Genomic DNA, 24431 nt, shown 5'->3' on the forward strand with positions numbered 1-24431 from the left:
AATGAATTCACTGCTCATTGTGCTGCTTATTGGTGACAGTGTTTTAACACATCCATTCAGGCAAATAGTGATGTAATGCTTGCAATCTGTCATACCTGCACAGATGTCTTATGTGAAAGGTTTAAAAAATGGAAGCCTGAAATTGTTATATTATTGCAGCCTTAAGTTATGTAAATTGTCAGCTGATGTGGTCATTGGTGATTGCTTCAGTGAGTATAGACACACTGCTTGACTTCCAGCAAAGCAGCAATTTTCGCTCCCTGAAAAGGAATTGGGGAAGATGAGCAAGCCGTACATTGCGACAGGAAGTTCAGTGGAAGCTCCTTAAAGAGTACCAGAGCTCCAGTAAAGAATCATTACTCGTCCGCTAACTTGCTCAGTCGCGTCCAGTCTGGGTCTTCTGCGCATACACGAGACCTGGACTGACGTCACTGAGCAAGGGGCCACCTGGCTAGTGATCCGCCAAGCGACGGTCGATACCTGTTAATGTGCCCACCGTGTAACATCATATTGATACGGCTGCATCGCCCATCTGCCCCAACACACACACACACACACACACACACACACACACACACACACACACACACACACACACACACACTTCGTTTTGATCAATACGGCAGCTGCCGTTTTTTCCTACTTGCACACACTCGCACTGGCAAATTGTTATACCGCTCTTGCTGGCTGTGTCCCACTTGTGTAGAGTCCACAGACTAGCGGAGAGTGCCCTCTGGCCGCGACATCTCTAGAGAGCGTCCCAGCTCCTGCTCCAGCCGCCTGCGATTTGATCCTCTCACCTTGGCTGAGTGGCGCGGAGCCAACAGCAGCTTCATCTATTATACACATTTTCCCACCCACGATTGCCTCACAGTGCAGCCACCTATAGCGGTATCACAGCACTTGGGGTAGGTGGAAAATATATCAGAGCAGTGCTTTGCCAGTATAGCTTTGAAGGAGGCTATCATCTGCACGCCTTGTGGAGGAAGACTTCTGCCAAGACTTGGTCCCCAGTCCGAGTGGGACAAAGCCTTCCTGCTAGCCACCCCGTTCGGGACTGTCCGCCACAGATCGAGGTTAGACTATTCCTGGTGGCTAGCCATTTTTATTGGATGACAACCTGGGCTCTCCCCCACCCCTTGTTTTTTTTCACCCATTCCCCGCATCTTTCTGTCTACTGTTGATTCTTAGTAAAACCACATAAACCTTTATTTGGCCCAAGTTGGATGAAACTGGTAGGGTAGCATACATGTGACAGGAGGGCGCCGTAGGGTATGCAATGAGCAGAAGAGGACACAATTAGCCTAGCACTTGTTTTTGGCATAGCAACGCATGCTGAGCATTTATTCAAGCAAAAGATTAAGCGGGTAGGTTTTTTTGTTTTTTATTTTTTACAATAATAAAAACTCCAAATGGTCCAATAACTCATCTGGCGGTATCATAACTTGGATGTATTGGTGGAATTATTGGACACACTCTCACTATCGCACTCTCTCTCTCTTCTTTTCTTTTTTCTGACCAATCTATGTGGTCTTCAACTCTGGTTTGAGAACTGATGAAAGTGGTGGTTGAAGACTCTCTGTTGAATCAAGTATTTAACATATGTGATTTTACAAAAAATTACCGATAGAAGACTTGCCATACAACTTTAACTGTCCAAGCATCGCTTGACCGGTAGCACTGTTAATTTGTTGCTTATTCCCATTGCACTAACTTCATTGTTCAGTTTATTGCAGTTTTTAAATGTTGCTCTCTCCTTAGCGTCTCACATACCAGTTATTAGCCTGAATGATTGATAATAATTTCCCTGTTACATTTTATATACTGTGTGAAGAAATGCTTCGCTCCTGGTGGACACAAAGAGACAGAGCTGCAGCCACTAGCGTGCGCTCTGTAGGCAGTAGTAGTGTTAGGGAGTCTTGCCCAAGGTCTCCTACTGAATGCTGGCTTAGGGCTGGTGCACACCGAGCAGGTTTTTCGGCGTTTTTGCAGCCGCTTGCGGCTGCGGATACACTTGGTCAATGTATCTCAATGGGGTGGTTCACACCAGAGCGGGAGGCATTTTGCTGAAACGCATACTCCTGGGGTGAGGCATTTTTTTGGATTGCGGAGGCGTTTCTGCCTCCAATGTAAAGTATAGGAAAAACGCAAACCGCTCTTAAAAACGCCAGTTCAGAGCGGTTTGCCAGGCGTTTTTGTTACAGAAGCTGTTCAGTAACAGCTTTACTGTAACAATATATGAAATCTACTACACCAAAAACGCTTCCCAAAACCGCAAAATGCTAGCTGAAAAGCTACAGAAAAATAAGAAAAAGCGTTTCAAAATCTGCTAGCATTTTGAGGATCTGCTAGCGGGATTTGGTGTGCACCAGGCCTTACTGAACAGGAACAGCTGAGATTCAAACCCAGGTAACCTGTGTCGGAGGCAGAGCCCTTAACCATTACATTATTGTACATTTGGTGTCTTCCTGCCTACTAAGAACACAAGAGGCAAGTTGCATACATTTGGATTTATCCTCACTGAAGATTATGCAGCTTTCAATGTATCTACCAGATAACGGTGCTGAGTTTTCAAAGTGACCCCACAGCCAGCTGATGGGTGATTTCTGAACACCGATTTGTACCTCTCGCCCCCTGCTTGCAGTCACTTGGTGCTCTATGGCAGTCATGGAGCCCAATCCTGTTCCTCATTCATGCCTGAATTGTTTTTTGTTTTGTTTTTTTTACATTGTTTTGAGTTCACTTTAATCCCTTTATCTAGAGTAAACTTAAATTTCTCCCTCCCCAGTTGTTTAGGTCCTACCCTTTAATAACTGCCTCAGTTTTTTCCTCTGTCTTTATCTAAATTGCATTTTCCACATTCTGAGAACAGATGTGAAGAATTAGGTACTATATTTAGAAAGGGAACATTAGAGCCTATCATTGTGCGAGAGACCCATTCTTGTGATGCTCTGTGACTATCCGGATTCATTAATTTTGTATTAATCTTTTTGTTCTGGCTTCTCTAAGAGAGCCTACGTTTTATAGTCTTGTGGCTATTTATACCGGCAGTAAATGGGCTGAAGACCATTTGCACGATTTTTGTGGAAATGTCAGGTTCTAAAGCTGCAGGAATTAAAAGCTGTAATATGCATGTTGTACAGGAGGAAATGTCACATTTGAAGACGAGAAACATCCCCTGCCATTAGCCTTCCCCACCCCGGGTTTATTGAGATCCTCCCTTTGTTCCTGACACTCTTCTACTTCCCCTCTTGAACTTTAATGCATTCTGGAGCTCAGCCTCTTTATTATCATTTGTCTCTATAGTGACTGCATGTCCACATCATGCAAATGGTGAAATACCACAAAGCCGATTTGCAATATAAGTTACATAAAAGCTGTTTTGGCATATTCATTTACAAAGGTCTCCATGTAAGTCTTTACTAAACAGAGAACGTTCTAAACACCACCCAAATATTAATTTGTCTTTTTGGCAGGAAGAGCTGAAGAAAAGATTGTCAAGCACATAACATAAGCACAGAACAGTTTTTTATGCGTTTTCCACTTACTTGTTTTCATGTAATCGAGGGCAGTCAAAGAGAAGCTGTAACCAAAGATTGAACTTTGTCCCATTCAGCTGATACGCCTTTTTCCATGAGAAAGGGTAAAGACTCTTTATTGAATAGATCATCAGGGAGGTCCTTATGGCTGATATCATGGTGAAACCCTCTCACATTGTGATTTCATGACCATGGTCCTGACATCACACTGGGCGCCTTGTTTAATTGTGGGAAATAATGGCTGTTTCCAACTGCCAAGCAATCAGTATCTTTGCATATGTATATCTATAAAAAAAGCAAAAAAAAACCCGTTTAACCTATCGCATTGTTAGAGGGTATGGTTATAGACAGGGCTGTGGAGTCGGTACAAAAATCCACCAACTCCGACTCCTCAGTTTAGGATTCCTCCGACTCCTCTAATTTGCATATTACAACCTTGTTAATTGAAAGTATGTAACATGAAATTTGTATCTTAACTGCCAACGCTTAGGAATTTTAAGACAACTGAAGTGAGAAGGATATGGAGACTGCCATATTTATTCCCTTTAGTCATAGACTAAAATAGTCCTTGGTAATAGTGCTTGTAAAAGGTACAGACAGGAACAAAGAACATCTATCAGGCCCTAAGAAATGTGACTGTTGGTGATGTGCAGGTACTGTGCAGGGGAATGAGTAAATTCTTCCTCTATTACACATTCTTCATGCACAATCTGAACCAGGTTTATGGGTGATAGACAACACCTCTGTTTTCAATGTGCACAACATTCTCAGTGGATTCCCTGCAGCTCTGTGGAGAGTGCATAGTAGAGTATAGTACTACTGTGTAACAAAGTAAACCTAAGACCGATGAAATTAAAGTTTTATACATACCTGGGGCTTCCTCTAGCCCCCTTCAGGCTAATCAGTCCCTCGCTGTCCTCCTCCGCCACCTGGATCTTCTTTTCATCCGTCTCAGGTACCCTTTTATGGCCTGTTTCTGCCGCGAATCCGCAGAGTTTCCACGTAGGCAAATCGCGCGGGGAAACTCTGCCATAGGGTATAACGGCGCCGCCAGCCGAATCGCTTGCAGTAGCGATTCGGCTGGAACCCCCCGCAGAATTCACAGCGGAGGCTGCGATTCCCATAGCCGTGCATGGTAAGGCTGATGGGATTCGCCTGCGATCCCGTCCACCCGCTCAGTGCCGGCGTGCGTCTGCGAGACGCACGCCGCACAAGTGGAAACGAGCCCTAATTCGTAGTCACCAAACCAGATTTTAACAACATATCAAATTATTTGATTTCATGAGCAAGGAGAGTGCATACATTTGCATAAATCAGCATCAGCGCAGAATTCTTTCCATCTCATTGACCATTTCTATTAGTGACATGGCTACACATCAGGCTTTATTCTTACAGCATAGATGTTGTTTAGTAAATATGAGATTCCTGTGTACACATCATATATACTGTACAGTTACAATCAGGTATGTATATCTGACATTAAAAATACGGAGACTGCTTTATTGAAGCAGCGCAAGTAACTAACTAATTTTGATGTGTTGATTTTATTTTTGTGGACTAAGCACACCTATTACTGTGTGTGTGTATGTATGTATGTATGTATGTATGTATGTATGTATGTATGTATGTATGTGTGTATGTGTATATATATATATATATATATATATATATATATATATATATATATATATATATATATATATATATATATATATATATATATATATATATATATATATATATATATATATATATATATATATATATATATATATATATATATATATTATAATTTATGACTATTATGTGAGAAATAGAACATTTTATCATATTTTCTATTTTAATTACAGTTTAAATTCATTAGGAGTCGGTGCATTTTTTTTCCCGACTCTGACTCCAGGCACCCAAAATTGCTACGACTTCCGACTCCACAGCCCTGGTTATAGATGGCAGTTGGTGCTGTTTTTGTTTTTTGTTTTTTTCCATGTCTGCCAGTAGTAAAGATAATGTGCAGGCTGGTTGTGGATCAAACAATATGAACAAATAACATGGAGAATATCAATCATTTCTTGATCGCTTCTATTTTTTTAACTTCCCACTTTGCAATGTATTGATTTTATTTATTCCCGTTTTTCGCTAAAGTTCCTTTTTTAAGTCCAATATTTTTCAAAGCTGATCACGATTCTGACAACTACGCGTAGAGGTATAGCTTCCATGTAGCCAGCTCATAATTAATAGAAAATATCTTTCTTATAGCCCCAAAGTGTGGTGTACAAATCATTTTATCTGTCTCTCTTCTGCCTGACCCTGATTCCTGACTAGAGCAGCCCATGCATGGGTCAATTATGAAAGAAAAGAAAAAAAGCGTTGCAGGACCGCTCTTCTCCCTCTGCCCCTCCGCCGGGATCGGCGCTCTCACACCCCACGGACTTCAAAAACGGCGAATGGCCGGACATACAATGATGGCAAGCTGCCCTGAGTCCCCGTAGATCGGACGGGAGACTCCTGCCTAGCAAGTTTATAGGCGGTTAGTTGGGCATCACCACGTGTCTGAGATGACGATCCGCAAGTGAGGAGTGGTAACTATTATACATGCCGTGAACACAGTGCACTGTAGTTTTGCAAAACAAGTCGGTTTGTCACTTGACTGTATACTTAAAAGTCCAGAATCTGTCGGCAATCATTATTTTGAATATGAACTGGGTTTGAGGTCCTAGGCTCACACAGTTATGCCGGATACAGCGTATTGGATCTGGGAAAAACTGAGCATGGGAATCCGTGTAGGTGCTGCACTTGAGGACTTATGAACAGTTCCATACATGCTGGGGAAACTATAGTCCATGACTTTACTTTTTTTTGTTCCTTCCTTATAGTGTCGCTATTTGAGGATTTCTTCAGTGATATTGTTGACATCTATATATTTTTTGAGGAAAGGACTGCAGTCATTATTAACATTTGCATGGACTACCAGTATACAATTACTCATTGTGTGTGATTGGGGTGACGACCCCAGGTGTGTCTGTGCTGATCTGCGGGGGGGGGGGGGGGGCATAGGGAGGGGAGGGGTGCTGACTACGAGTCAGCTAGTTCATTTGGTTTTTTCCTTGATCTTGCCGTGTGGTGAAGGGTCAGGATATGATTTAAGGCTGCAGTTGCAGCAGTAGGTTTGGCCTCTGCTTTTCTTATAAGAAGTTCAGATTAGATCACAACAGTTGGGAATGGCAGATGCCAACTCTGGATGAGTATCACACCTGACGCCTCCACACGGCGAAGTTTTATGGTCAAGACCTTTTTGTGTACACTTTACCACCCTTGCTAATGGTTGGGCATTTGGGACTATTTTGGAATATTTATTCCTTATATGAATAGATTGGTTCTAGTTGTACTCAGGTGAATGTATGCAACTATTGGTAAATGTACTCCATTTGCCTTACTACAAGCCCATGTAACTTGTCTTGAATTCATTTTAACCAAATAAATTGCTGGCAGTGGAACGTCATATACTGGTAGTGTGTGGTGTTTATTACAGTTTATTCTGACCAGTGTCTGTTCCTGCCGGGGGTTGCATCATTCATATGTAGTTTAGTTTTTGCCATGGGTCAATTATGGCCTGATATGCTGATATTAAATTGGACAGTAATGGATTCTCACACCTTGTGGCAAACTCCATTTTGACTGCATCAGAAATCTATCGAGCATCGGTCAAATTGCAAGCATTTTACTGATCGATGCACTACAGGCATCAATACCCCACTGCTCTGCCTCTAACGCCCTCGCACAGAGATAGTCCAACATATACAGTAAGACTTTTAAATGATTATAGGCAGTTCATAGGTTGTAAGTGAATTGATTAGTTATTTTGAAACCATATATTAATGGCAGGTTTGATCAAAGAAATCTGATTGGTGTAAAATCAGTTAGAAAAACCAGTGCGCCAATGGCCGGTCTACACAGAAGCAATTTATCGCTGAGAATTTTGACTGTAAACTTTCCTCTAAACACTTCTCATGACAACTGGTAAATAGGGTCTTTTAAAATGGGCAATAGGTGGGAAGAGGAAGAAAAATAGATCCACAATGTTGGTTTTTAGTTGGTGGTAAAATAATTGATCATTAAATCATTGTAATATCGATCAAATACAAAAAATTTAGTGATAATTTAACAGTGTATGGGCCAGTATATGTCTACCTGAGCTTTGCTAACTAGCATGGAATGCTGCTTTTGACTGAAGAAAATATTTAGCTGTTTTTTTTCATTACATTACACTTTGCAGAAGGGTAGAAAAAATGGGAAACTGTCTATGCAGCTTAAAATATAGCTTATGTGAAACGTCTAACATATATAACAAAACAACAAACACACTTTAGAAGTTGCTCTCTGCCCACATCTTTCTCCCCTCTGTAGTTAGGTAGGACAGCCTGGGCAGAGCCCCTCCCATATCAGCTGATGCAATGCAAATCAGCCACTACCTCCTGAGTGTATTTATTCTCTTCCCAGATGTGATGAAGACCACACAGCTAGCTTGGTTGTCTCTCAAAAATACTTTCTTTTGGCACTAATTACAAGTCTGTGTCTGTGAATAAACGTAGGATAGCATGAAAGTGATAACGTTCAATAGTTTGTCTGGGAGCTGAATGAACCAGATTTTGTCACATTGACATGGCTGTTTCAACTTCAAGACTGAAGCTACGTACTCACGTCTCGATTTTTCAAGCAATTTTCCCATGACTGGCATTTTTTTGCACAACGCACCATGCATCTGTTTGCCATTAAATGATTATCATTTATGATAGACACGTGAAAATTCAAATAAAAGTTTGCATAAAATAACTTGAACATTCACACATGGTAAAAGGCACGCAGGATTTAAAGGGAACCCAAACTTAGGAGGATATGGATTTTTCCTTTTAAAATAATACTAGTTGCCTGACTCTCCTGTTAATCCTGTGTCTCTAATACTTTTAGCCATAGCCACTCAACAAGCATGCAGCTCAGGTGCTCTGACTGGAGTCAGACTGGATTAGCTGCATGCTTGTTTCAGGTGTGATTCAGCAACTACTGCAGCCAAAGAGATCAGCAGGACTGGTATTGTTTAAAAGGAAACATCCATATCCCTCTCAGTTTAGGTTCCCTTTAATATCCTAGTGCAAATGGAGCCTTAAAGGGGAACTGAAGTAACAGGTATACGGAGGCTGCCATATCTATTTCCTTTTAATCAATACCAGTTGCCTGGCAGCCCTGCTGGTCTGCTATTTCTCTGCAGTAGTATCTGAATAACACCAGAAACAAGCATGCAGCTAGTCTTGTCAGATCTGACATTAATGTCAGAAACGCCTGATCTGCTGCATGCTTGTTCAGGGGGTATGGCTAATAGTATTGGAGGCAGAGGATCAGCAGGAGGGCCTGGCAACTGGGATTGCTTAGATGGAAATAAATATGGCAGCCTCCATATCCCTCTCACTTCAGTTGTCCTTTAATGTAGAAACCACAGTGTCTGCTCAGTGCTGTCTTGTTATACCAATCCAATAGAGTTTGGTAATGTCTATTGAGAAATGCTATAATAGTAAGCACCACATAAGAGTCTGCTCATTTAGATAATTTCTAGTATTTGTATGCAACTTTCCTTACACTTTAATAAACTGCTGTATTTGTTTAATTGCTTTTTGAAATATCTCACTGCTTCAGGCTGTTTTGAGAAATCCGTTCATACATTGCTTTTCTGTTCATAATAATGGATCCCTGGTGATCCATTATAAGCAAAAGTATTTAATCAGTTTAGAGGAGGAGAAATACGTTCTTGGAAATGCAGCTCTAGGAAATCATAATCATGTTTGTGCTAATAGCTTGCATGGGTGTGATAGATGCATGGAATTCACACACCACCGGACTTGCTAGTGAGTCTGCTTACCGGGCACAATCTCTCTGCAGCATGAGAACAAATGATGAACAGATCACCACAATTTAAGGACCACTAAACCCTAAAAAAAAGTAAATGAAACTCCGGCTGAGGCTAAGACCAGAGATCAATTTTTATCCATTGTTCAAACTTTATTATTTAAAAAGTTCAGTTTAAAGTTCACGATGTAGTTTGAACACCCTATTAGCTTATTTAGTCTGTGGTTCATCATTGGATAAGGATAAATGAACACGCTAATTGTACAGCACTCTTTCCCGCAGTGCCACCCGCAGGATCAAGCTTGGCCTTGATGGGGAAGACTAATGGTATATGTATGCGCTCCTTTAGGGCTATTCAAAGACTAATAACTAGTCCCACCAGTCACAATGGTTTCTGCACATTGAACATCTTCATGATGGGGCTGATCCTTGCCTTTTCTTTTGAAGAAGAGAAAGTGATTATATGTACATTGTTTATACCTAGCGACCTAATCAGGACATTATTGCCAAGTTGGACCAGATTTACTTTTTTGGGGATTTTTTTTTCCAAATGCTATTTTGCTTCTCTTCTGTGGGAGGGGTCTTGATACTGTACCTATCCTTTCTCTATAATGTAGTACATAGCTGAACGTGCATGCCTCTGAAGGACTAGTTTATGTGACTGTGATCAAAAACGGATTAAGATGAAATGAGTCCCTAGGCAAGAGTGCAGCTTTGGCTACCCCTTATAGTCCTCTCTGTAATCTGGGATGGGAAAGAGTTAAGAGAAAGTGGTAGTTAGACCCCATGACACCATCTGGGTTCTCAATCCTGATCTCAAGCCTTTCCAGCAGTGCCTGTTTTGTTGCCCTCCATTCCTGAGTACTGAATAATCTAGCTAATTAGTTTGATCAGCGATTCATCCACTTGCGTTGTGAAGGAAGGAGATCCATAAAACACGTACTCTGTGAGGACAGGTTTGAGAACCTTGGATCTAAGGTGTGTACACAACATTAGGAATGAGGTGTGCATCTTGTATGCCTTCTCTCTTTATTTGAATGTGATTTTTCTAGTGTCGTAAGAGAGCTATTTTCCACTAAGTGCATTTTGTGCAGGGCTGTGGAGTCTGTTCAAAAATCCTCCGTCTCTCAACTTCCACTCCTCAGTTTAGGATTCCACCAACTCGGACTCCTCCACTCTTACTCCTCTAATTTGCATATTACAATCTTGTTAATTGAAAGTATGTAACATAATAGGCATCTCATCACTGCCAACACTTAGGAATTTTAAAGCTCCTGGACATGGAAGCTGACACTTTACCCTGTCAGCTATCCTGGTCTTTCATTGTCAACATGAATGCCCCAGTATGCTGTCTGTAAAATAAGATCCACCGAAGCCCCATATCTGCTGTGGGTTCTGGTGTGTAGCCGTGCCACCTTGCAGAAAAAGGCCTCTACCTTTTCTGTATCTGATATAGAAAAGGCCAAGGCTACTTTCTGCAAGGAAGCAGGTCTATGCAGCGGAACTCAGCCTGATACAGGATTCCAGTGAATCTTATTAAACAGACAATGAAATCAATTCTCAAAACTTCTATCAAATGACTTATTTTACTCCTGCTTAATAAAAATAATCTTTCAGCACATTTACAAGTAAAATAATAACTCAAAGTAAGTTGTTCCTGATTAACTTCATTTCAATATCACTTTTCTTACCTTAGTTATATTTTTTTTTTTTTTGCTCTATGGGAGTTTAAAAATGTAAGGGCCCATTTCCACTATCGCGAATTCGCATGCGTTTTTCGCATGCAAATTCGCAAAGCAATACAAGTGAATGGGACTGTTTCCACTTGTCAGGATTCCTTTGCGTTTTTCTGTGCAGAAAAAATTCGCATGGCAGAGCCATCAGAATTCGCATACCGCATACCGCTATGTGAATCGCATCCAATGTATTCAATAGGAAATTCGCATGAGGTTTGTGTATGCGAATTTTCATGCGAATTCGCATAGAAACAATGGAAAAGCACACCAGCACTGCCATGGTTAAATTCGCATACATCGTCATCCATGCGAATTCGCATGGAAATTCGCATAGACCCGCATGCGAAATTCGCATCCGCATTTGAATTTTTACCGTGGCGATTCGCACCGCACAAGTGGAAATGCAGCCTAACATGGATCAGGTGAAAAAACTTTGTGAATCATGCCCAATGTGTTGGGTTGCTCTGGGATATATGCAATTCACTTTTTCACCTGAGGGCCCTTTCACACTGGTGCAGTGCATCAAATTGACACACTGCTACCACAGCCTAATGTATTCTTATGGGGAAATTCATACTTCCCATGTTGCGGAACACTGCACTGGAAGTGCCTAATCTAATGTTAGCACAGAACTACGTTAGTGTCTGATCTGTGTCGGCCCGGAAGTCATGTTTTTCTCTGGCGACACAGGTGCATTTTTTTTTTTTAAAGACGCCGTTGTGACGGCCCACAAGCATGTTTTTACAATACGCTTCCGCATACCCAAAGCTGGAAGTGACCGCAAGCACCTTATTATTATTATTTATTGTATTTATAAAGCGCCAACATATTATGCAGCGCTGAAGAGTAATTTAGGTTACAGACAATATTTATGGGTGACATACAACAAAATGACAATACAGGAATGGAATACAAGAAAACCAGATCACACAGCACAGTATGAGTACCAGGTAATGCTTAGTCAGTCACTGGATGGAGCATGGAGATTAGGCAAGTTAGGTTCACTCAAGTGCATAGCATGGGTGCACAGTAATGGAGGTGCATGATCAGGTAGGACACAAAAGGAGGAGGACCCTGCCCAAAGGCTTACAATCTAGAGGGAGAGGTAGGAACACGAAGGTAGGGACCAGAGTTCCGTTGTGGGTTTAGTGGCACTTTCATCGTGGCTGGTGGCCGTTAGTACGCAGTGTTCACTGAAGACCTGTTGGTGGTCGGGTGCAGTGGGCGTGGCGTACCGCTAACGCTGGTTTACAGTGTGAAACCGGCCTCAGTTTTCTACTAAGAGATCATTTTTCATCTTTTATTTAAAATAACTTTCCAGGACTTTTCAACTAAAAAAAAAAAAAAGTACCAAAAGTAGGTGAAAAGGTACTATCTTAATTATTTTTGAGTGTTTTCTTGCTTTCTGTTGACTTGAAAGGCATTTTATTGACAAGTTTAAAAATATCAAGAGAAAACTCAGGAGAAAGTTAATTGCATATGGGCCTATAACTTTTAGGCCCGGTTCACACTTGCGGTGGCCCTCCGGAATCGCCGTGCCGGAGCCGCACCGCTTGCAGAACGGACGGAACGGACGCACGGCATAGCAATGAAAGCCTATGCGTCCGTTCACATGCGTCCGTTCTGCCGAACCGGAGCCGGGCCGGATCCGGACTCCGGCCTCCGTTCCAACATGCGCTATTTTTTCATCCGGCTCCTCCGGCAGCCGTATCCGGGGCGGAGCCGGACTGCACCATCCGGCCAATACAAACCAATGGGAACCGGAGAGCGCACAACACACAGGCTGAGAAATCCGGATGTTCTACCCCACTTCCTATGGGGATTGTTGCGGCGATATTGGATGGGGACACATGGGCAAGCATTTTGGAGTGGAGCAGCACAGCTGGATCCGGATCCGGAGATGTTGGCAGCATGTCGCAGGTGGAGGTGAGTGCTAAACAGCAGAGGGCCTGATTCCACAGGTCCCCCTTCTGCTGACCTCCCAGACCCCCAACTTTTTTTTTGTTTTTAAAGTTTTTTTGCCAAACGGATCCGGATCGCATCCTGATGGACACCTGATGCAACCTGACCGGATCCGGATCGGATCCGGATCAGAACCGTACGGTTACGATCCGGATCCGGTCCGGATCCGGTCAGGTCATCCGGTCCGTTTGGCAAACAACCGCAAGTGTGAACCGGGCCTTAAGCATTCACGTACTGTGTGTTTTTTCATGTACATCAGAGATGCATTTAAACTAAACTTGCTGTAGACTAGCTGTTTAAAAAAAATTACTTGTTGAGCGTATTATTTTAAAAATCGAAAATTTTTATCATATTTTTTTTTTTGATTACAGTTACAGATTATAGTCTGCATTTTTTTCCTGACCCCAGGTATCCAAAAATTGCTCCAACTCCGCAGCCCTGGTTTTGCGATCTGATTGTGATCGGATCGCAAAACGCTGGGTACCCTTTGATCTAATGGAAATCTCGCGTGGATGTTTCCATTAGTGCACATTTATCCCCAATCGCAGTCATCATGCCTGCTGCATTTTTTATGAGATTAACCTCCTATAAGAAATATAAGAGCACAGAAAAATTGCACAGCAATTGTGCCACTACGCAATTACTTTTTTTTTCCCCCACAGTTCGAATTAAATATTTTCCTGCCCGTTTTTCTCCCGTCACAAATGCATCACAATCATGCCCATACACTTGTAGAATCATGGTGTAATTGCTGTAGTGGAAAATGTTAAAGACTTGATCGAATTGCAGTTTCTCAGTGGAAAACAGCCCTTAAAGAAGAACTCCAGTGAAAATAATGTAATAAAAAGTGCTTCATTTTTACAATAATTATGTATAAATGATTTAGTCAGTGTTTGCCCATTGTAAAAGCTTTTCTCTCCCTGATTTACATTTTGACATTTATCACATGGTGACATTTTTACTGCTGGCAGGTGATGGTAACAGGAAGTAGCTGCTGCTTTTTTGGCAGTTGGAAACAGCTGTACGGCTATTTCCCACAATGCAACGAGGTTCATAGACAGGAAACTGCCAGGACCATGGTCCTCACAATTTCCTGTGGGAGGGGTTTCACCACAATATTTGTCATACAGAGCCTGCTGATGATCAGTTTGTGAAAATGAATAGATTTCTCATGTAAAAGGCGGTATCAGCTACTGATTGGGATGAAGTTCAATTCTTGGCCACGGTTTCTCTTTAAAGTGAACCTGCAGACTAAAAAACTATTCGGCAGCACTGAAAAGGCTTGGTGTTTCTTTAAGGCCCTATTCACACTAGAGCGTTTTGCCGCGATTTCATGGGCCCGTTCTTACTTGGGCGATTTGTGCCAATCGCCGCAAATCGCCTAAAAACAGGCAAAACCTCAAAACGCAAATGCGGCGCCTGCACCATTTTCAGGCGATTTCCCGGCAATCGCGTTTCAGTGCTATAGAAGCGCTAAACGCAATCGCGGCAAAATCGCTGCAGTGTTCAGTTATTCTTTTGCGTGAAATCACGGAAAAATCACTCCTGCAAGTGTGAATGGGGACTAACCGTTTCACAGCATCAGAACTTCGTTTTTCTTATCCAAGCCTCATTTTTAGCTGCACAGAAGAAAACTGCCCGGGCATTTTTCACCTGATGCTGTGGGATTTCTGATGTTGTGCTCCTTCTGCTGTTTTGGTGCATAAGATTTGAAGCTTAGCGCGTGCAGCTGGGAGGGCTGATCAGGACACAGGACAGTTGGAACTGTCTTATGCTCCCTGTCGCCTCCTTTCTTCCAAAAAGATGGCTGCCTCCATGAAATCACAAAGATTTGCGGGTTCTTTTAAAACAAGGTGGGTAAGAGATTATATTGCCTATCTATTTTAATTAACATAACTAATGTAACTTAATGACAGTATGTTTGTTTAGGCTGAAGTTCCCCTTTAACTACCTGCCGACTGTCTAACGCCAATGGACGTGGCTTGGCGGCAGCACCAGAACCGCCTAACGCCGATTGGCGTCAAGTCCTGGGGCTCTGTTTTGCAGGAGATCTCCTGCTCGAGGGGCGGAGCTCTGCCCCGCCTTCAGTCTCCGAGCGGGAGACTGTAAAGACGGCAAAACCGCTGTCTATTTACATGTACAGCGCTGCGATCAGCAGCAGCACTGTACTGGGGACAGGAGAGCGATCAGCTCTCATAGGCAGAAGCCTATGAAAGCCGATCGCCGTGATTGGCCTGCTGGGGGGGAGGAGGGGATTTAAAAAAAAAAATTATAAGTAAATAGGAAAAAAATTAAATATATAAATATTTATTTAAAAAAAATAAACAACTTGGGCGATCAGACCCCACCAACAAAGAGGTCAGTTGGTGGGGGAAAAAGGGGGGGATCACTCATGTGCAGTGTTGTGCGGCCCTGCAACTTAACCTTAAAGCAGCAGTGGCCATTTTAGTAAAAATGTGCTTGGTCTTTAGGGGGTTTACCACTGTGGTCCTCAAGTGGTTAAAGAAAACCTGAACTGAAAATGAAAAGTCGAAATAAACATACACAAGTCATACTTACGGTATCTACCGTGCAGTCTACTCCTCAATCTTTCTCCTGTTCCGCATCCTGTTTGTCCACTGTGATTAATGGAATTCTCCGTCCTCCATTTTGAAAATGACCATTACCCCATAACGGCTTTCTGGTCAGCACACTGTTAAACTGTAACATCGCCCACTTGAGCCATAGGGAAACATGGACATTACCTGGCACGTCAGTTGTCCACTCAGCTATAACTGACAGCAACTGATATATTTCAGTTCTGACAAAATGTTGTCAGAACTAGAAGAGCTTGTTGTCAGAAGAAAATGGTGAGCTTCTGAGGCTGCATTTCCGCTTGTGCGGTGTGGAATCGCCAGGAAATCACCGCAGACGAAATCGCATGCGGGTGCGATTTTGCATGCGTTTTTCCCGCGATTTCGTATGCGATTTTGCATAGGGTAGTAGGTGGGCGATTTTAACCATGTCACTGCCTTTGTAAATTAACATTACCTCCTATGCGAAATCGCGGGGAAAAACGCATGCCAAAACCGCATGCGATTTCCCTATTAGATACATTGAATGCGATTCGCTTAGCGGTGTGCGGGGAGCGAATTCTGACGGCTCTGCCGTGCAGATTTTCCCCGCACACAAAAACGCTCCGCACAACGCACAAGTGGAAACAGGCCCATCCACTTGTATTGGCTGTGCGAATCCGCATGCGGACAACGCATGTGGATTCGCTGTAGTGGAAATGAGCCCTGAGAGGAACTAATGGCAAGGTATTGCTTTAGGGATCTTGAATGCTCCTTAAGTGCGGCAGTGCTTACTTCAGAGTTGGGTGATCTGCACCATGTTTTAAAATATATAAACACCCCTTATCTGAAGAACAGTAAAATATTGCTGTTTACTTTTTAATATCAATTTAATTTTGGCAGAGTGTCCTGCCAGATTAGGTTGCTTAGGCGTCCTTGTCATTTTTTCATCCATCACTTTCCAGTACTTTCTCATTAGCATAAATAAATTGCTATAACAATGCACAGCTGAAGTATGAGGGCGGGTTGAAAGGTAAAAAGACTCTCCCGGTGTCTCTTTCAGGGAAGTAGTTATTATTATTATTATTATTTAGTATTTATGTAGCGCTGACATCTTGTGCTGTTCTTCACAAATGCCAGTACAGTATTCTCAAAGAGAGGTAGAAGCAGCCTTAGTGGCCATTCTCACTACGGCGATTAGCGGGTGATTCCCACTAATCTCGAAAGCGCTTGCGCAATTATAACTGGCAGTAATCTCACTGCGGCCATTCCGCGATTAACGGCAATCACAAAACGTGTTGCCTGCCTCGATTCTCGAGCGATCAGAGTACAGTGCTTAAACAAGTGTACAATGATTTTACCGTGGTAAAATCACCCGCGCAAAACAGTAGCGCTAAGTGCTACTGTTTTGCGCTTTTAAGTGTGAATGGGCCCTAAGCGGTTAAACCCACTAGAAGCCTTTTCTTAGCACTGGTGATTTGAAAAAGCTCTTGCTAATGCAATGCTATGGGGGATTTATATAAAATCACATCCCTCAAGTGGGATCACACCCATAGCATTACATTAGCAAGAGTTTTTCAAATCACAAAGCGCTCAGAAAAGTGCTCCTAGTGGGTTCCGGGCCCCCTTTTTGATTCACTCAGCACTTGTAGGAATTTTGTTTGGGATCACATTTTTATAATTTTTGTTTCCTTTTAAACTTCCTCGTTAAATTTTTTTTGTTTTGTTTTTTTGCGCATGACTTGCAAAACAGTGTTTCTCAAAAAGAAATTTGGACATCTTGCTTATCATTATGAATCACAAAATAAGCCATCTGCCTGAACCACACTCTGTTTTGCTTGTACTGGGCCCATTTCCAGAGAACTTATGTCTGAGTGTTTGAAATCTTCACTGACTTGCTGACAGTTGCATTGTTGGCAAATAAATGACTGAGTCAAATAAGTCACGTCTGTGGGTCTTATTATAGCTGGTGTTGCTGTTATTTCCTTGAAATTGAATTCTAGAAAGAGATTTTGATTTAAAGTGTCTTCACAGTTTTCCAAAGTTTTTTCATTTCTGCTTTCCTCACTCTTATTATATAAGTTATGGATAACACGTTTCAGAAATAAATATATTTTACCAAATGCTGACAGTTTGTGACATCTGCAAAGCTTCTGTTTGGGATATGCCTCAGACCTCTCTCTGGCTTCAATTCATTAAGACAGGTTCCTTAAAAGTTTTGTTTAGAAATTTACCTCATGCAGTTTTTTTTTTTTTTTTTTTCAAAATTCTCTAACAATTTCTCACGTGAAAATAATTTGGTAATTTACCAAAAAAACTGCATCACCATTCACTAAGATTTTTACCTCATTCGGTATTTTAAGCAATCTTGAGGTGTTTCTTTCAGTATTTAATGGATTATTACAGTGCAGGGAAAATGGATGAAAATTGTGATACAGACATAATTTTTATTATACTGACAAGTAAAGTGCAAACACGAGCTGCATAAAATTAACATTTAATTTATATCAGCTCAAAACTATTAGTATGTTATTAACTATTTTTAATTACTGCATAATAATATTGTGAACCTAGGGAAATGTGTTTTATTATTAACTTTATTTTCTTGAATAGTTCAATTAGATTTTACCTTTTCTCTGCTCTATTGTCTCCCTTCTAGCAGTGGCTGGATAGTGTAATGGTTAAGGGCTCTGCCATCCAGCACCTATTCAGTAAGGAGTTCTTGGGTGAGACTCCCTACTGAGCGTGCTCTATTGGCTGCCTCACAAGTAGAGTTGGGCCGAACGGTTCGCCGGCGAACGGTTCCCGGCGAACTTCGGTGGTTCGCGTTCGCCACCCGCAGGCGAACGTTTGCGGAAGTTCGCTTCGCCCAGTTCGCATCAAAAAACAAAATTTTTACCCTCCATTTCACTGTCAGCAGCCATGTTATGGTCAAACACACTGCTTGAGGACCCGCCCATCCTCCCTTCAAGCTAGGTCCTTTATACCATTTGACTCAGTTGTCTGCCTACACTAATTAATTATGGGACAGCTGGTACACACTCTGCTAGAGAGTTTTAATTCCTCCCTCCTCCCACCTCCCACCTCCCTCCTCCCACCTCCCACCTCCCTTCAACCCTTCAACCCTTCAACCTTTTCCCTCCTCCCTCCTACCGGAGGGAGGAGGGTCTCTTCTGGCAGGGAATTATACTACTTTAAAAGCCAGTATTCATCATACCATAGCTGGGAATCGAACCCAGATCTCACTGTGTAGTGGACACGTCACCCTAAGCACTGTACCACTACAGTAGTAAGTGAAGCTAGCCGAAAATGTACCATTAATGCTCAATGCAATAGAACCATTAGGTTGCTTAAAGGAGAACTGTAGTGAGAGGTTTATGGAGGCTGCCATATTGATTTCCTTTTAAGCTATACCAGTTGCCTGGCAGCCCTGCTGATCTATTTGGCTGCAGTAATAATAATAATAATAATCCAAACATTTGTATAGCGCTTTTCTCCTGTCAGACTCAAAGCGCTCAAGAGCTGCAGCCACAGGGACGTGCTCAAGAGGCCACCCTGCAGTGTTAGGGAGTCTTGCCTTGAACTCCTTACTGAATAGGTACTTGACCTAGCCAGGATTCAAACCCTGGTCTCCCATGTCAAAGGCAGAGGCCTTAACCAGTACACTATCCAGCCACTGTAGTGTGAATCCCACCAGAAACAAGCATGCAGCTAATCTTGTCAGATCTTACAAAAATGTCAAACTGTTGTTTGTTCAGGGTCTAGGGCTAAAAGTATTGGAGGCAGAGGATCTGCAGGATAGCCAGGTAAGTGGTATTGCTTAAAAGGAAATCAATATGGTAGCCTCCATATACCTTTCACTACAGTTCTCCTTTAAAGGGAACCTTAACTGAGAGTGATATGGCTGTTTCCTGTAAACAATACCAGTTGCCTGGCAGTCCAGCTGATCTTTGTGACTGCAATAGTGGCTGAATCACACCCTGAAACAAGCATGCAGCTAATCCAGTCTGACTTCAGTCAGAGCACCTGATCTGCATGCTTGTTCAGGGGCTGTGGCTAAAAGTATTAGAGACACAGGATCAGCAGGCGATTCAGGCAACTGGTATTATTTTAAAAGGAAAAATCCATATCCTTCTCCGTTTAGGTTCCCTTTAAGGATTTGTAGCATAAAAGCCAACTCACATTGGCTGGGATTTGAACCTGGGTCTCAACGTATGGTGGACAAGCACACTATCCACTATACCAACTGAAGCTGGCCTGAAATTGCTGGCCTGAACCAGCAATTTCAGGCCAGCAATTTCAGGCCAGCAATTTCAGGCCAGCAATTTCAGGCCAGCAATTTCAGGCCAGCAATTTCAGGCCAGCTTCAGTTGGTATAGTGGATAGTGTGCTTGTCCACCATACATTGAGACCCAGGTTCAAATCCCAGCCAATGTGAGTTGGCTTTTATGCTACAAATCCTTAAAGGGAACCTAAACGGAGAAGGATATGGATTTTTCCTTTTAAAATAATACCAGTTGCCTGAATCGCCTGCTGATCCTGTGTCTCTAATACTTTTAGCCACAGCCCCTGAACAAGCATGCAGATCAGGTGCTCTGACTGAAGTCAGACTGGATTAGCTGCATGCTTGTTTCAGGGTGTGATTCAGCCACTATTGCAGTCACAAAGATCAGCTGGACTGCCAGGCAACTGGTATTGTTTACAGGAAACAGCCATATCACTCTCAGTTAAGGTTCCCTTTAAAGGAGAACTGTAGTGAAAGGTATATGGAGGCTACCATATTGATTTCCTTTTAAGCAATACCAGTTACCTGGCTATCCTGCAGATCCTCTGCCTCCAATACTTTTAGCCCTAGACCCTGAACAAACAACAGTTTGACATTTTTGTAAGATCTGACAAGATTAGCTGCATGCTTGTTTCTGGTGGGATTCACACTACAGTGGCTGGATAGTGTACTGGTTAAGGCCTCTGCCTTTGACATGGGAGACCAGGGTTCGAATCCTGGCTAGGTCAAGTACCTATTCAGTAAGGAGTTCAAGGCAAGACTCCCTAACAATGCAGGGTGGCCTCTTGAGCACATCCCTGTGGCTGCAGCTCTTGAGTGCTTTGAGTCTGACAGGAGAAAAGCGCTATACAAATGTTTGGATTATTAATATTATTATTATTACTGCAGCCAAATAGATCAGCAGGGCTGCCAGGCAACTGGTATAGCTTAAAAGGAAATCAATATGGCAGCCTCCATATACCTCTCACTACAGTTCTCCTTTAAGCAACCTAATGGTTCTATTGCATTGAGCATTAATGGTACATTTTCGGCTAGCTTCACTTACTACTGTAGTGGTACAGTGCTTAGGGTGACGTGTCCACTACACAGTGAGATCTGGGTTCGATTCCCAGCTATGGTATGATGTATACTGGCTTTTAAAGTAGTATAATTCCCTGCCAGAAGAGACCCTCCTCCCTCCGGTAGGAGGGAGGAGGGAATAGGTTGAAGGGTTGAAGGGTTGAAGGGTTGAAGGGAGGTGGGAGGAGGGAGGTGGGAGGAGGGAGGAGGGAGGTGGGAGGAGGGAGATTAAAATCTTCCTAGCAGAGTGTGTAGCAGCTGTCCCATAACTAATTAGTGTAGATAGGCAAATGGTATAAAGGACCTTGCTTGGAAGAGGGAGGGGGGTGGGTCCTCCAGCAGAGATGTGTATTTCACTCAATTAGGTGTGGCTCCAGGTATTAGAGCTTTTGAAACATGTTTTCTATCATTTTTCCAGCTGATAGAAACTTTTAAACTTTGAAAGTTCGCCTCCCCATTGAAGTCTATTGCGGTTCGCGAACTTTTTCGCGAACCGAACCTTTTGCGAAAGTTCGCGAACAAGGTTCGCGAACTTAAAATCGGAGGTTCGGCCCAACTCTACTCACAAGCGATTTGAGTCTGACAGGAAAAAGGTGCTATTGAAATACTGGAATTATCACTTTATCGAATGGCTGATCTTATATATGGCCTCAATTCACTAAGCTTAACTCCTGTCTTTAATAACTTTTCTGAGCTGTTTTACAGTTATCACCATGGTGATATAATTGTGATAACTGTAAAACAGCTCAGAAGAGTTATTAAAGAGAAACTCCGACCAATAATTGAACTTTATCCCAATCAGTAGCTGATACCCACTTTTACATGAAAAATATAATGATTTTCACAAACAGACCATCAGGGGGCGCTGTATGACTGATTTTGTGCTGAAACCCCTCCCACAAGAGGCTCTGGTACCGTACGGTACTCTGGGCAAACTGCCACAATGTAACAATGACACACACAGGAAATGGCTGTTTATAGCTGTCTGTTAAAGCCAGAACAGCTACATAATCTGCCCACAGTAACAATGTCACCATTTAATACATGTCAGAATGTGAATCTGGGAGAGGAAAGATTTTACAATGAGCAAACTCTGACTAAATCATGTATACATAATTATTGTAAAAATTAAGCACCTTTTTATATTAAATTATTTTCACTGGAGTTCCTCTTTAAAGTCAGGAGTTAAGGTTAGTGAATTGAGGCCAATTGTCAGTTACCGAGACCTCCAGGCTGGAGATAAATATAAACATCTCTTGGTTTTACCATTTATTCAGGTATTTACCTCACTAGCCGGTAATTTTAGTTTGTCACGAGGTAACTACTATAATGAATTGACAATTCACAAAATGTTTGGTAAAATCATCTGTTTTATGCGAATTGAAGCTGTTTTTGTGAGGGCTCGTTTCCACTATCGCGAATCCGCATGCGTCCAACGCATGCGGATTCGCACATGTAATGCAAGTGGATGGGCCTGTTTCCACTGTAGCGTTGAGGTGCGCTTTTTTCAGCGGTGAAAAAACGCACAAAAGAGCCGCAGAATTCGCCTGCGAGTGGAATGCATGCGAATCGCATGTTATGTATTTTAATAAGGAAAACACATGCGTTTTCCCCATGCGGTTTGTGCCGCGAATTCGCATAGGTACCAATGTAAATTCACACAGGCAGTGACATGGTTAAAATCGCATATACCCTCACCTATGCGAATTCGCGGCCAAAACCGCATGCAGAATCGCATCCGCATGCAATTTCATCAACGGTGGAATCCAGGCGATTCCGCACCGCATTAGTGGAAACGAGCCCTAAATTGAAGCCCATATCTCAAACATTCCCTGCCACATAACAGAGGCGCTCTGTTTTACATAGCATTTATTTGTTTTGCTTTCTCAATCAGTCTCATTCAGAAGGTAGTCTTCTAAACCATCTCACAGCATGCAAGCACACTATTCGGAGTACTGGTAAATTAATCTGTTCTGGGTAGTACAGGATAGTTTATACATAGACCGTGATTTCTCAAGTAAAATTGTACAATCTATTGAGAACAATTACTACTAATAATAGGCTGTTGGATTGCTGCCTGGCAAAATTAAAAGCAGTTCTGTTCCATTTCCGTGACTGAAGTTACACCTAAAGTGCAAACTGGGACAGTGCAGAAGGATACATAGGTGTAATTGTCATTATGTTGGCATACTTAACCTTAGTTTTTTTTTTTTCCAGATATTTGGAGTCTGGGTGTGATCCTATTCATGCTGGTATGCGGGACTCCTCCGTTCCAAGAAGCAAACGACAGTGAAACACTGACTATGATCATGGACTGTAAATATACCGTTCCCAAACACGTGTCCAAGGAGTGCAAAGAGTAAGTTTCCTTGTGTTTTTTACCTGTACAGAAGCATAAATCAGACACTGTTTGATAGCCATCTATAATGAGGATGGTTTATTTTCCAAGGATCCTCCACTGTGTAGACCAGATATGACTACCGTGTATATATATGACCGAAATAGGAAATTTTAGGCACCAGAGGCTCTGAGGAAATTTGGACGTCCCATACGTTCCCACGTTAATATTGGCTATGAACAAAAATTTGGGTGCCATTGGGTTCAGCATCAGTTGGGGGTCGGTTAGGGATGGTGGGGGGGTTGATTCAGTTAGGGTAAGGCATTAGTAGGGGGGTCAGTTAGAGTTGGACATTAGTTTGAGGTGGGGGGTTAGGCTTAGGTATTAGTAGAGGTAGGGCTTGTGTTTGGTTTAGTGATTGTAAAATTAAGATTTTTTTTATGTTGGAATTACTACCGCCCAATAGTATAATATTGGTTATTTTACCAATATTCTTCTAGCTTCTAATTTAGGCACCCACATTTCCACACAGCTCATTTTGTATGTACACTATATGATAGGTGTAAGCAGTGTAATTCAGAGATCAGCCTGCTTACTATACAGATCACACAGAACCACAAAAGCTAATTCATTTCACCTACAGCTAGCCTTGCTTTCTGAATCCTGTCCAGAAAATTAGAATGACTGCTACGTGAAACCTCTACAAAGGTATGCTGAGGAGTGCCATTATCAGTCTCACTGTAACTGATGCAGTCAGAGAATTGCCTGTATGGAAAGCTGTAACCAGCACCTCAGTAGAATGTGTACAACTTTTCAATTAAAATTCCAGCTCCATGAATGAGAAGGAATCCTGATGAATTAGTTGATAAGTAAGCAGAGTGTCCAGATATTATCTTACTGTGTCAGATTAGGCTTCTGGATCTAAAAATAAGGTCGTGACCCGCAGCACAGTTGAAGTAATTAGTGGGTGGGGCTGCAGCCGCTACTTGCCTTTAGGACTTGAAGGTCATTGAGATGCTACTTTTTCACACTTGTGGGAAAATGTAATGCAAATTGTATTCGGCT

At 42.3% G+C, this 24431-nt stretch overlaps 1 protein-coding gene and 1 long non-coding RNA gene across 2 annotated transcripts in view; one reads left to right on the forward strand and one right to left on the reverse strand.

Moving 5' to 3' along the window:
- Positions 1–24431, forward strand: part of SNRK (SNF related kinase) — a 105976-nt gene that overhangs the window by 60507 nt on the left and 21038 nt on the right. The window contains exon 3 of the mRNA XM_068236239.1: positions 23246–23387. Within this exon, the coding sequence (XP_068092340.1) occupies positions 23246–23387 (142 nt within the window). The remainder of the gene's footprint in view (positions 1–23245; positions 23388–24431) is intronic.
- On the reverse strand, positions 1451–23424 carry LOC137518409 (uncharacterized). Its single transcript, XR_011020808.1, has 3 exons — positions 23225–23424; positions 3549–3824; positions 1451–1579 (listed from the first exon to the last, which is right to left on the reverse strand). It is a non-coding gene; the product is annotated as an uncharacterized lncRNA (long non-coding RNA).

Source organism: Hyperolius riggenbachi, chromosome 5 (genome assembly GCF_040937935.1).
Source record: "Hyperolius riggenbachi isolate aHypRig1 chromosome 5, aHypRig1.pri, whole genome shotgun sequence".
Lineage (NCBI taxonomy): Eukaryota > Metazoa > Chordata > Amphibia > Anura > Hyperoliidae > Hyperolius > Hyperolius riggenbachi.